The sequence below is a fragment of the Phytophthora infestans genome, genomic scaffold (assembly GCF_000142945.1).
Source record: "Phytophthora infestans T30-4 supercont1.39 genomic scaffold, whole genome shotgun sequence".
Classification (NCBI taxonomy): domain Eukaryota; phylum Oomycota; class Peronosporomycetes; order Peronosporales; family Peronosporaceae; genus Phytophthora; species Phytophthora infestans.
In genome coordinates, this window is record NW_003303720.1 from 698,268 (window position 1) to 711,820 (window position 13,553).

Genomic DNA, 13,553 nt, shown 5'->3' on the forward strand with positions numbered 1-13,553 from the left:
ATGACCGAGATCTCCACGTACAGCATCGCCACGTTCGCGGCTGGCTGCTTCTGGGCAGTACAACGCGCATTCGACCGAGTACCGGGCGTCATTGAGACGTCCGTGGGCTACTGACAGGGAAACACCAACAACCCGACATACCGCACGGTGGTTACCGGCCGTACGAACCATGCTGAGGCCATCAAGATCGCGTTCGATGAGAGCAAGGTGACCTGCTCAAGGTTTTCTGGGCCATTCACGATCCCACGTCACTCAACCGCCAGGAAGACGACGTTGGTACGCAGTATCGCTCGGGCATCTATTACCAGAATGAGGAGCAGCACAAGATCGCGCTGACGTCCAAGGAGGAGCACCAAAAGACACTGATCAAGCCAATTGTTACGGAAATCGAGGAGGCCAAAGAGTTCTGGGACGCCGAGGAAGCTCATCAGAAGTACCTGGAGAAGGGCGGAAGTTGCTCGGACAAGGGCTCCGACGTCCAGTGTGGCGCCTAAAGAGTGTAAACCAAGGAGTGCATTCACATTTACGTTGCTATTCCACTAACCAATCTTTCATAATTAATCGTAGTACCTCATTATCCGAGTGTCGTGCGTGTGAGACAACGTGGAAGAGAGCGAAGATCGAACTTCATTTGCCGAACGTCAGAAGCGACGGCATTGACGCTGAGGCGTGAAATGTAGAGCTGTTTGGCGCTGCACGCGGCTCAATGGATGCCCTTCGATCAACGGGAACTCTCGGCGTTCCTTCGTCACGACTGTGAACTGCGAGCGCTGCAATATTGCACAAACCAACAGATAGTACCAATTTTTAGTTCCATGTCCTTGCAAAGGTCAAGTTTTCACGTCATACTTCGAAGCATTCTTGCGAGATCCGAAGGACGCTCCAGGTGGAACATGGCCTAAGCACACGAAAGCAAGCGTTGATCAGATTGTATCCTGAAGAAATTCAAAGATGCATACCTCTGTCTTGGTGCCACCAATATGACACGTGAACACATCGGCACGCTTCGACAGCGCAGAGACTGAGTCTGCTGGAAGGTTACTCGCGTCTGGCAATGATAGAGGCGGGAGCACATCACTGCCTGCATTCGTTGGTGCAGTACCTGGTTGACACGTTTCCTCTTCTTTCCTGGCCAATTCCGTGTGCTCCTTGAAATACAAGAACAACTCATCGTCCTCCACGCCATTGCCAGCATAGAAGACAAAGTCAAGCTGAGGTGAAGGTGGCCGCCGTCGACGACTCTGTCTCGGTGACAGACCCTCACGCCTACACGAAGGTGAACTAGGTACGCTATCCAGTTGGAACTGCTTAAAAATCTCATCAAGCAGCAACGTCTTCGTCACTCCCTGCAAGCGAACTTCCACGCGATTGGTACCTTGAACCACCTCAAGCGGCAGATTGCACAGTACATCTTCCAGGTTCACCTGCATATCGCGCGCCTGCATCGGACCAAAAATTGGATCTGTCTCGCCATAATGCCAGGCAAGTGAGCTCTCCTTGCTTTCAATTCGACTCCCAGGCGTACGTTCCGTGAAATACTGCATGATTGGACGCACCACTTTCTTCCACGATGGATCAGTGTCTTCCGTCATAACTTGCCATTCATCTTCATTAGGTAACCGGTAGAAGTACCCTGACTCTGCCACGACTCCCACTCGACGATCCGTAAGCCAACTTCCGATCACATTTCGTTCATGAGAGCTAACCAGCACCACTGTATTCTTTGGATCATTGGCGAGAGCGTCAATAAGACGCTTGACAAACGGTTTGGGCGGGGCCACGCTGCCACGTTGCTGTGATGGTCCAGCCGTCAGGTCATCGAACAAAGTTCCTTCGTAGTCAAGCACCAACAGCCTGTGGCAGCTTCGTGTGTAAGCACCGAGCACTTCGATGGTCGGTAGTCTCACTAGCTTTTTCACTACAGCTCTTGGTCTCGACACTGCATCCTCCAAATCGGTTAAGAAACTTTTGCCCCAGAAACTCGCAGTGTGTGTCTTCACGTAACGGTAAAGGTTTCTTTGCCGATACTCACGCTCCATTAGCGGGAGCTCCAGTGCATAGCTAAGTGCATTCGCCATGTCAGTTGTATTCCACGGATTCACACGGATAGCGCCCGATAGCGACTGTGCGCTGCCAGCAAACTCGCTCAAAATGAGAACTCCTGGTCCTTCGCGATGTGGCTCACACGATTGACTCTGACACATGACATACTCGTGACTCACAAGGTTCATACCGTCGCGAATAGACGTCACCAGACAGACATCAGCCAAGTTGTACAGTGCTACGAGCTCACTGGGGGTCACGGAGCGATGGATATAATGCACAGGAGAGTGCGTTAGTGTTCCAAAGCGACCGTTGATCCGCCCCACCATTTCATTCACACTTGCAGCAAGATGTTGATATTCCTGCACACCAGTACGTGATGGTACACCGATCTGGATGAGAACCACATCTTTGCATCGTTCGGGATATAGAGAAAGAAAGCGCTCCATCGCTAGCAACTTGTGCGGAATCCCCTTGATGTAGTCCATGCGGTCAACGCCAATGATAATCTTACAGCCAGCAAATTTCATAGTGAGTTCCTGAATACGTTTCTGTGTGGCTTCCGAGTTCAGGATATCTTCAAAATGTTCGGGATCAATACCGATAGGAAACACGCCAATAGCTGAAAAATGATCGCCAAGTTCGACGCCCTTAGGAGATGTGGAAGCACCAGGCACACGAGCACAAGCCGCAATGAAATGGCGAGCGTAGTCGTACGTGTGAAATCCTAGAAGGTCAGCACCAAGTAAACCCTCCAAAATCTCTCTCCCCACTGGCAACATACGATACATCTCCGCAGTGGGGAATGGAGTATGAAGGAACCAGCCGACCTTGCACTGTGGATGGCGGGCTCGTAGCAGTGACGGCAGCATCATTAAATGATAGTCGTGCACCCACACAAAGTCTCCCTCTCGATAAACTTGATTCACAGCCTGTGCGAAGCGTTTGTTGGCCAGTTTGTACGCATCCCATTGTCTGAAATCAAATTTCTTCTCACTCCCAGGACGAAAAAGCGGTAGTGGCACATAGTGAAAGATTGGCCACAAGATATCGTTGCTAAAATCGTTGTAGTACCTCGCAGCGATCTCCTTGGACAAGAACACAGGCACGCAGTTGAATTCTCGAGCCAGCTTTTCCCTCACTTTGCTCTGCTCATCATGCGGAATCTCCTCCCCCAGCCAGCCGATCCATATAAACGGCACTTGATCTCGAATACCGTTTAACGCCGTCACTAATCCCCCTGAGCTCATGGTGAAGCTCCATTCCCCTGTATTTTCATTGCGTTGGAACGAAATTGGGAGACGATTCGACACCATAATTAACCTGTGTCTGGCATCCATCATGGGCGGAACGATCTCCTCTTGGGGTTTGTCGGTCTGGATCTGTACCATCGACAGCTGACGCTGTAGCTCCTGGATGTTCACAAGCAGTTCCTGCTCTCGCGCATTCATCTCCATTACATCCTCATCGTCAACTGTAAATCCTCCAAGCGACATGGACCGCGGCGGAGACCGTGAAGCTGCGTGGAGTTCGGAGGGCGTCCTGGCCTCACCTAATCTGTTACGAGAGCGTAGCTGTGGCGGAGCGTCCTCGTCGTCTTCCTCGCATGGTACGGAGTCCTCTCGAACATCTTCGCTATCTTGCGGAACGTCCTGTCCATCGTCCTCTTCGTTTTCTTCGTTATCGCGTCCGAAATGGTCTTCTCGCGCGTCGTATGCGTCGATACTGGCACGCCTGGACTCGTGTGGACTTAAAGAAGACGGCGGAGCAGGCCTTAAAGGTCGATCGCGCGCCAGTTCGCTGTTATTAGCATTGTTTAAGTACTCCTCGTCCACGAGGATGTCCTCAAGATTCGACACGTCGTCGCTCATGATGGTTAAAGTAGATTTGTGGACGCTACGCGGCGATCTAAAAAGAGATTCGTACGTGAGCGGAAAGTCAAGAGAGAACACGACAAGATATAGCAGTTGTACCAGAAGAAAACGGTGTCGTGTCCCCGAGAAGAAGGCGGAAATGGGACGAGGTTGCGTAGCCCAGTGCGGGCATTTCCATCACTGACGTTGTCAAAATAAAATTCCTGTCATCTTCGATATTCGATATTATCACTGAATCAAATCCTACAAACTAATGAAATATCACCTTTCTCAATTTAATACGCAACCCAACCTTCTCCATGCACTAACTATCCTCTTCGCTATGCTGCCCGCCCGACGAGACCCACCCACACTGCAAGTGTCCCCAGTCCTCATATCCAGTACCACCCAGATGCACCCTCCACCCTTGCAGCTTACGCAGCCCAAGCCTCATCCTCAGCCCAAGTCTGCGCCTGGCCACCGCCGCCGCCACGTTGTTGCCTGGGTGCCCGACAGTCTGGCCGAGAAATGCTACAGCTGTCAGGCCTCGTTCTCGCTCATGCTGCGACGTCACCACTGTCGACGCTGCGGCAACGTCTTCTGTGACGCGTGCTCGTCGGCCCGGATGCCGCTGGTTAATTCAGGGTTCGTCACACCTGTCCGCGTGTGTGCCAAGTGCTCGGTAGCAGCGAAGAAAGCGCATGCCAAGATGGTGCAGGAACGACACAAGGCCCGCACTTACCAACCTCTCAGACGTCATAGCGATACTGGAGAAGGATCAGGTAGAGGAGGATTTCAGCTTTCTGATAGTGCGAGATGGGCGTCAAAGTCACAACTCGCAGACAAAACAAGGAGAGACTCTGCTGAATCTTATCGACCATCACAACATAGAGGGTCTGTGGATTTTGGAGCGATGGAAGGAGATATTATCACGTCTAATGGACGACGACAGATGCCCATGTCTCCTGTGTTTACGAGAGGAGTTTCGAGTGACAGCTACGAGAGAAATGGCAGTGAAGATGCGGATTATGCAAGTGGACAGAACGACGGATATCTACAAATACTGCCGGGTGAAGCAGTTTTGGTGAGAAATGACAATGTGCGTGTGAGATTCTTAGAGCGCATAGAGCACACAGGCAGGTTGTACGTGACGAATTATCGTCTTGTATTTAGTCCCACAGTCGACAGTGAAGCTGTTATGGGGCGATTCTCGTTGAAAGGCGCCACTGTGAGGAATAACGTGCGTGAGGATGAACTTCCGTACGCCAGCGATCTACAGACGGAGTCGTTAGTGGCTTATCAAGCCATTCCGATGGTGACCATCGAACGTGTGAAGCGGAAAGAAATGGTCGAGACCGACAGTGGGTTATTAGAAGTGGTCGGCAAGGATTTCCGTCGTGTGCAGTTCATATTTGAAGGGTTAGTGTCCAAGCAGACTTTTAGTCAATTTGATCGCACATTTGCACTCGTACGGACACACGCACTAGGAGAACCGGAGGGAAAAGTGGACGAGTTTGCCAAGTTCTCGATAGAAAGATTTGATGGTGTTAATGGAGCAGTAGACGGCTGGAGGATCTATGACGCGGTGGCTGAGTTTCGGCGACTGGGTATCTCGTCTTCCACAAGCCGATGGCGATTAAGTTACGTCAACGAGCAGTACGAACTGTGTCCAACATACCCGTCAATTCTGGCAGTACCAGCCTCGGTGTCTAATAGTGTACTAGCGGTGGCATCCAAATTCCGCTCCAAAGGACGAATTCCGGTTCTCTCGTGGCGTGACCGGCATACAGGAGCTGTTATCTGTCGCAGTAGCCAGCCTCTTGTAGGACTGGGGCAAAAACAATGTGACAAGGATGTGTTCCTCATTCAGGCGATTGCAGCGACAAACCCTTCCTCAACCAAGCTAGTAATCATCGATGCGAGACCCTGGAAGAACGCTGTAGCACAGAAAACTGTGGGTCGCGCTGGATACGAGCTGACAGAACACTATGAGACTCGGCATGCTACAGCCTCGATGAAGTATGCGGATATGGTTGCGTCAGAGCACAACGCAGCAGCTGCTGCTGTGTCTGGAGCCTCTATCAACGGAGAAGTACCGCGTGTGAATGAGGCTAGTACAGGCAATGGCTGGGACGACGACGGGGGGCCCCGACAGTTTCTGGAAACGATGGAGTCGGCTTTGGTTTTGACGGAATGCAAGCTGATTTTTATGGGCATTGAAAACATCCATACGATGCGTAAAAGCTACCACAAGCTCATGGATTTGTGCACTACAAAGCAGAATAACGACAGGTGGCTGGATCAATTAGCGTCTACCCGCTGGCTGGACCACATCTCTCGTATCTTGGACTCAGCTGTGGAGATTGTGCGTATCGTGAAGGAACAGAAGTCCAGCGTTCTGATTCACTGCAGTGACGGGTGGGACCGAACCGCTCAACTCACAGCGTTGGCCGAACTGATGATTGATCCTTATTATCGAACTATAGTCGGCTTCGAACGACTAATCGAGAAAGAATGGTGCTCTTTTGGTCACAAATTTCGAGATAGAACGTCACACGGAGCCAGCAATAACATTAACGAGACCTCTCCGGTTTTCCTACAGTGGATCGACTGCGTGTGGCAAGTTATGGCTCAGTTTCCCAGCGCTTTCGAGTTCAACGAAAGGTACCTGATCTTGATCCTCGATCATCTGTACTCGTGTCGGTTTGGTACGTTCCTGTACAACTCGCAACGAGAACGTATGGAGCAGGAATCGCTCCATCCAACGCAGTCATTGTGGTCGTATCTCAGCACGGTCGATCGAGCAGTCGTTATAAACCCTTTTTACCAGCCACAGAACGCTCCGCGGACGAAGTGGAAGACGAACGTCACCGCCACGCGACAGTGCTTTGAGAGGTCAATAGGTCAGTCGTACGAGGAATCGCCTCGCTTGGTTCCTCACATGACCCAGGAAGATTGTGAAGTTCACTCGTTAGCGGAGGATTATCTAGACTATGGCAGGAATGCTTTTGACGCGTCGGATGGATCGTCGGCTTGTTCCAGTTCTTCTTCAATGGTCTGTGGGAGCACAGTCGCTGTGGCTTCATCGCCATCAAAATCCAGAGCTGATGCGACTGATGTAGAAGTGAAGGCTGCCTTACAGTCCACCCACGATCAACTTACGCGTGAAAGGCAACGTCGACGTATCGACAGTAGCGACTCATTGGTTGGTGACGAGTTTGATAGCTGGGATGGTGAGAGCGAGGAGAATATGATGATTCTGCAGCCATCCTGCTACCATAGACTGGTACGCGATCTCGATACAGGTTTCTCGTTCCCTCAGGCGTTGGAGACGTCGATCTTCTCCAATTTTCCGTCCTCGCCGGCTGTTGCACCGCGCTCTCGGTCTTTCTTCTCTCGTCGATATGCAGAGGATGACGCTGCAGCAAGACTTTCAACTCCGAAGTCGAGAACGTCGTTAACATCACTCTTCATGCCTGTGGAGCGTGCGCCGTTGTCGGATGGTCTATGGAATGCTTCAGAGGCGGATGCTGTATCCGAGGAAGACGAGGTTGGTCGCTATGGAGCCCTCGCGCCGTGTGAAGACGTGATCGTTCCGTCTTGCGCGATGAAGTCGCTTAAATTCTGGACGCATTACTACTTGCGGTGGGACCCGAGTAGCCATTTTGAACGAGATGCCAGCGTTGAGATCGAAGCTCTGCATCTTGATCTGCTGAAGCGGTTGGAGACTTTGGCGAAGCAGGTCGATACGATTCAGGGGGGTGAAGCGTCGAAGTGGGAGAACAAGAGACAGTCCCAAGGTCTCCCTGAAGGAAATTTGTCGCCAATGAAAGAGCCACCGCGTAGGGAGCGCAGAGCAAAATCAGAAGGGAGCACGTCGTCTCATGACTCAGAACCAGATGATGCTTCAAGGCTGGAAAGACAGATTGCGGTGCTAAAGCTGCAGAAGCGTCGCCGTCTGGAGGAAGCGGAAGCAAGCTATCAGGAACAAGTCGCTCGCTTGCTGCAAGGCTGAGAGCTGAGTATTTATGATAAAATTGAAGTTGAAGAATACCACCAGGTGCTTCCATTTTGGGAATAAAGATGAAATTCAAAACATGCTTGTACTTCGAAGTATACGACATGAAAACTACTTGTACCAGACTCCTTTTGCCAGTTTCGAAGTATTTCTATATACGAGTTGGATCTAGGTGTTCGAAGTTATCGGAGGAAGATGTGTTCAACTTTGTTGAGTGTAACTTAGCTATTGGACGAGGCATTCCTCTCCACTGAAAAGTTGGTTAGCTTTAGCTTTTTTCCTAGCTGCCTCCGCCTCCTTCTGTTCAAGTTGTTCACGAAGCAAAGCTACACGAGCCTTTTTCTCGTCTAGTTCGCTTTGGAGTGCACCAATTTCCTCTTCTTGTTGTGTTTTCAGCGTTCGAATATCCTAAATACGAAAAAAACAAATTAGTATAAAAATGTACTACTTCATAGTTTTCCTTAACGCCTACCCAAATGGCACTCTCCTTCAGCTCTTCCTGTTCATCTTGATGCTGAAATGACAACTCCAAGATCTCATCTTGGTTTTCCTTCTCAATACGATACAGCTCTGCCATGTGCTCGGTATCTTGTTCGCCAAGTTGTCGTTCCAGCTCAAGGACCTTTTGGAGAAACTGCTGCTGCCCTTGCAGTAAATTTTTCTCTTCGTTGTGAAAGCTTTGCTCGTTCTCTAGCATTTGCTTTTGCGCCTCTTGTCGTTCGCTCTCTCGACGAGCTTCAGCTTCATGCACAGTAGCCTCCAGTCGCTTTCGTTCGTCCTTGGCTTCCTCGATCTGCTTGTCTAAGCGGTCTAAAGCCTCTTGATGGAGTGCTCCCAACCGCTCAGCTTGCAGGCGAGTTCGCTCAATTTCCGCCAGTTTGGTCTCAATTTCATCGCGGAGGGTGCCTCGTTCACTTGTTATACGCTCGGCGATCGCCTGCAGAGCCTTTTCATAGGATTCTTTCTGTTGCGTCAGCATCTCTTGTGCTACACGAACTTTCGCCTCAAAGGATCGCAAGCTCTGTTTCCTCGACGCGATGTCACTCACCAGCGTCGACTCGTTAGATCGAAACACTGTTTTGACCTTGGATCCCCACTCGAAGATACCCTCCACCATCTTTTCGACCAGAAAGTCGTTCAGGACCGCGCTCTTACAGGGTCCAAGTGCTCGCGAATTATATTGAGTCACAATGTCATCCAGCAAGTCTCGGGAAGAAGCCAAGTGGTCTTGTAAGTACTGAGTACCATCTCCTGAGTTTGTTGCCGAGTCGTCTAGAGATTTCTTCTTGGAGCCGTACAGCTCCTGGAGTAACTGTTTGTTGTACGCGGTTGATACTGCGTCATTGTCCACATACTTGCTCTGCAGAATATCAAGACCATACTCCGAAAGCTGCAGTAAGTAGGTCTCAATGGACGAATACGATGTGATTTCTTCTTGTAGCAGCTCCTTTTCAGCTTCCTCGAGAGCTTTTTCGTATATTGTAGCCAACTCAGTGTCTTCAAGAGGACGAGCAAGCATCGCTTGGTTCACCGTCTCTGGATCTGCACAGAAACCTAAAATTTTAGTCGCCATCTTGTCGTATTAGTCAAGTTCATAATACTTACTCATCTTTTCTGCAATTGCGGTATCTATCGTGGCTTGGAATACCTGTTTAGCTGACTCCAAAGCTTGATCGCACTGAGACTCCAGCACTCGGTCCCACACCGAAGCAATCACGGGACTAGATCCGCTGTTGAAAGCATCGACGTTATTCTCCGCCAACGATACCAACATCGCTCCATTCAGCACTTTCGACATCATTGTCTTGGGCTTTAACAACGTCGCCAGTTTATTTCTCAGCACTCCCATCTGCTCCCGAAATTCTGGTCTCAATGAGTCATAAGGCTGTTTGATCAAGTCTCTCAGCAGCACTTCGTCACTTAGCGGACGCACCATCGTGACGCAGTCTCTGGACGGGAAGAACGTCGACAAAAGCGACCGAATTCTGTTCTTTTGCACGGCTTCCTCTGTCAGCGGCGGCTGCTGCTTCAGTGCACTTTCAAAATAATCTTTGGACGTCACTTTCCTCCCGTCCTCTTGCAATTGAAGCGTGAAATCCCTCACAACCCACAAAAAGTCCGGGAAAAACACGGACAGCTCACTGCCTTCCTCTGTCTCCGTCTCATGAGCTTTCGCTTGAATGTACTTGGTCAAGTTTACCACAAGTGACAGATCTTCAATGGCACTGGTATCAATAACTCCGCGGCTGTTGTAGATGAACATGGAGGACAGTAACAGAGCCAGAGCGAAGATCCTTGTGTCTTGGGTCTGAGAGCGTTGAGTGGATCCCAGACCTTCTGTGTCCATGAAGAGGATTGTGGTGTCTCTGCTAAGGTGTTTAAAGGCTTGGTGACGGGTCTGGTTGCCTGCTGGTTGGCCCCAAATCCAAATTCCTTTGGTACATGCGTTCACAGTGTTCCCGACGTCAAACATCTCGCTCTCTTGGTCCCTGCCGAGCAGCAGATTAAGCAGGTACGACTTGCCCGTGCGGTAGAGACCCGCGATAGCCACGACGGCAATGTCGCCGCGGATCTGCTGCAGGTAGGAGATGGCTTCAGGTGCAATTTCGAAGCTGCCATCGTTCGAGAGCGTCACGAAAGGTAGAGGCGCCGATATCGACGGATGAGACTCGGAGGCCATGTCTCTCACCTGGAGTGATGGTCAAAATGATTTGCGTGATTTTGATGTGAATATTCCTCTAAAAGATGATATCGATGCTGAGAGCTACTGTATCCATTTTGTACCGGTAAATATCCGGATAACTAGTAGTTATTAACGTTAATACAGACAATCTCCGTAGTGATCCCTGGGCTTGAAAGACACAGTATATATGATGCCCCCGATGACTACCGTATATTTGTAGTCATGGACGACGTTTACTACAGTGGTCTCGGTAATTAATCTAAGTTGATAAATAACCTCATACACTAAATATTCTCACTCAAGTTTGTTGAGAATAATTCACGTGAACAAACTTTTTCAGAGTTTATTATTAATCTCAGTTGCGGTTGATATCTTGTACTCACTATTGGGCTTGCTTATGGTGCAGGAGAAAATAGGAGAAACACACGTCCATCGCTGGGATAACACACACGAGGCTGGGCGACGTGGGTGCCATAGCCGCGGCGCCAACTAAGGTGAGCGGGTGCGAGACGGGCCCAGCGCTGAGCTCACCAGCGAGCCGAGCACTACACTTTCCAGAACATTCAATTTAGTATTGCGAGCGCAGCGAACCGCGGGGGCGCCGAAGGGGCGCCCAGCCAAGCGAAGCGCGCCTGGTCCCTTTTCTGCTGTGACCTCTAATCGTCGATTATGTCTTATTGCGACATTCAGAAGGTCAAAAGTATACAGAAGTCAAGTCAAATGATTTGCTGTGTGCTGAAATAGTATGTTCTGTCATGGTGCAGTGGTTAATGATCGCCCTAGCCAATCGCTGCATCGTGTGTTCAAGTCCCGCAGCAGCAGCAGTGCATCGGGTGTCAATTGTCCCTTCTAGAGCTAGGTCTGTGGTGATGTATGTTCTGTGGAGTGTTCTGCAATAATTGTTCGTTGATCGGCTGTAAACATGTTCTTAAGAAAAGTTTCACTGTATCTATTTTATAATACCAACAAAAGTAAATATTCGCTGTGGCTCTAAATTATATGATTGCATGTACTTGTGTCTAAGCCTTCTTCATTTCTTTTAAAAATAATTATCTCTGCCACCTTCACTTTGATAAGTAATATATAGGTTTTTACGAGAAATCGTCGGCGGCAGAGACTGATTTTTTCACGGCAACAAAGTAATCCTGATAAGATGTTTGACTTGGTTTCATTATCAAAGAGGCTGCCATTCAGTCTTTCTCCCATTTCGTCGGAGTCGATCGCCGACGACAGCAACGCCACCTTATTGGCTGAGCGCAGATCAAAGTGAAGGAGTCAGAATGAGTGACGGAATCGCGCAACTTGGGAGCACTGGGGCTCGGCCCACGACCAGGAGTGACGTAGAGGCAATACGAGACGCATGTGTATCTACCCAAACAAAAGATAAGTACAGGAGCAGCATCAATGGGATAAAAAAGTGGATCCAAAATGAACTTGCCAAAGAGGACAGTAACACCAGCAGATTGTTTGATCACGAAGGCGAGCTTAATTTATTGGAGTTCACACCAAATCTTTTCGAGAAGTTTCTGGTGCACAAGAGCAGCTCTGGGAAGACTGGGACACTAAGTGGGTACCGGAGCGCAATTAAAGACATGTATCGCGCGAAACGCTTCAAACCACCTGCGGAATATGGCGATGACTTAAAGCAGCTTTTTTCCGGCATGAAACGAATTGAGGCTGACAATGATCAGACCACCAACCCAAAGAATTCTGGACAACAGGCTCTAACCTATTCTCTGTATAAGACGCTGTGCAAAGCGACTCTTGAGGTCAATGATGGCGGCTTCTCTCACCTGTTTTTGACATCGCAAAGGAAATTGATGTGTAGATCAATGTCTGTTCAAACTATCCAGACACAACACCTATTGGAAAGGGACGATAGCGTTGGGGTCATATTTGTCAAGACCAAGACAAATCAAGACGGTTCTGGGCCCCGAGACCTTCGTCACGTATATTCAAACTCATTATGTCCAGCAACATGCTGGGTAACTGCGTTGGGAATTTATCTCGCTTGCCACCCACGTCTTCAACCCGGAGCTCTGTTTCCAGGCTCCAACCAGAAACTGCGATTTGGTAAAGTTTTGACACAGCTCCTAAAACTTGAAGAGTCTGTTAAAACTTATGGAACTCACTCAGTGCGGAAAGGTGTCGCTACATTTGCATGTGGAGGAAGTACAGGCGGTCCATCGATTGTTAGTGTCTGTCTTCGCTGTGGTTGGACGATTGGCGGGGTCCAGGATCGATACTTTAGCTACGAAGCCGCCGGAGATCAGTTTTTGGGGCGTATGGTGGCTGGTATTCCAGTGAATGACTCACGTTTTGCATATTGCCCCCTCATTTTCGCAGTGTAAACAGTATTGTGACGTCAAATGTGCAAATAATGTTCCCGGGTCTTGCAGCGGATTTAAATTTATCGGGAGTATTGCGACTGAGTCTCGCTTCTCTTGTTTATCACGCAGAATATTTGCGACAACATTTACCATTGAATAACCCCTTACTGTGGTGTAGGGATTTCCAGATTCGACCATACGCCGACCTACTTTAGGTCAAGAATCGGCTCGGTCTGATAACCCAGAGCTTAGGAGCCAAGGATCACGGTAAGTACTCGGCGATCTGTCCGGATATGCTATCCGGACAGCCGCTGAGCTCAACGGTCGCCGGAGCTCAGCTGAAGGGTCGGTAGAGATCCGAAACGACTACATTTCATTAGATATTTGTATGAGAAGCATAAAATTAAATAGGGGGAGCCGAAAGGGCTCCCAGAAGATAACAGAGCAGAATTTTCCTAGTCCAAGACACGTGTACACTTTTCCGGTAAGTCCCTGCATAGGGCTGGATTATGCCTGCCGTCAATACTCGAGAGGCATAGCTTGTAGGGTATTGACTGGTAGCGCCAAGAGATTAGGTCGGTCCGGGTAGGACAAAGTCTCGCTACGCGCGAAAGAAAGTCCCGCAT

The 13,553-nt window shown here is 49.6% G+C and overlaps 4 protein-coding genes across 4 annotated transcripts; 2 read left to right on the forward strand and 2 right to left on the reverse strand.

The window, feature by feature from the left end:
- PITG_15881 (peptide methionine sulfoxide reductase) lies at positions 1-494 on the forward strand (the record flags this gene model as incomplete). The annotated part of the gene is made up of 2 exons (XM_002898071.1): positions 1-102; positions 204-494. The coding sequence occupies 2 exons, from the start codon at positions 1-3 to the stop codon at positions 492-494; spliced, it is 393 nt and encodes a 130-aa protein (XP_002898117.1).
- A 344-nt stretch (positions 495-838) lies between these two features.
- On the reverse strand, positions 839-3,914 carry PITG_15882 (alpha,alpha-trehalose-phosphate synthase; the record flags this gene model as incomplete). Its single annotated transcript, XM_002898072.1, has 2 exons — positions 839-898; positions 960-3,914. 2 exons carry the CDS (start codon positions 3,912-3,914, stop codon positions 839-841), a joined length of 3,015 nt encoding a protein of 1,004 aa, XP_002898118.1.
- Positions 3,915-4,455: 541 nt separating this feature from the next.
- Positions 4,456-7,834, forward strand: PITG_15883 (myotubularin-like protein; the record flags this gene model as incomplete). Its single annotated transcript, XM_002898073.1, has 4 exons — positions 4,456-4,678; positions 4,808-5,091; positions 5,146-7,772; positions 7,822-7,834. 4 exons carry the CDS (start codon positions 4,456-4,458, stop codon positions 7,832-7,834), a joined length of 3,147 nt encoding a protein of 1,048 aa, XP_002898119.1.
- Positions 7,835-8,139: 305 nt separating this feature from the next.
- On the reverse strand, positions 8,140-10,594 carry PITG_15884 (guanylate-binding protein, putative; the record flags this gene model as incomplete). Its single annotated transcript, XM_002898074.1, has 4 exons — positions 8,140-8,322; positions 8,387-8,851; positions 8,963-9,456; positions 9,520-10,594. The coding sequence occupies 4 exons, from the start codon at positions 10,592-10,594 to the stop codon at positions 8,140-8,142; spliced, it is 2,217 nt and encodes a 738-aa protein (XP_002898120.1).
- Between the last annotated feature and the right edge of the window lie 2,959 nt (positions 10,595-13,553).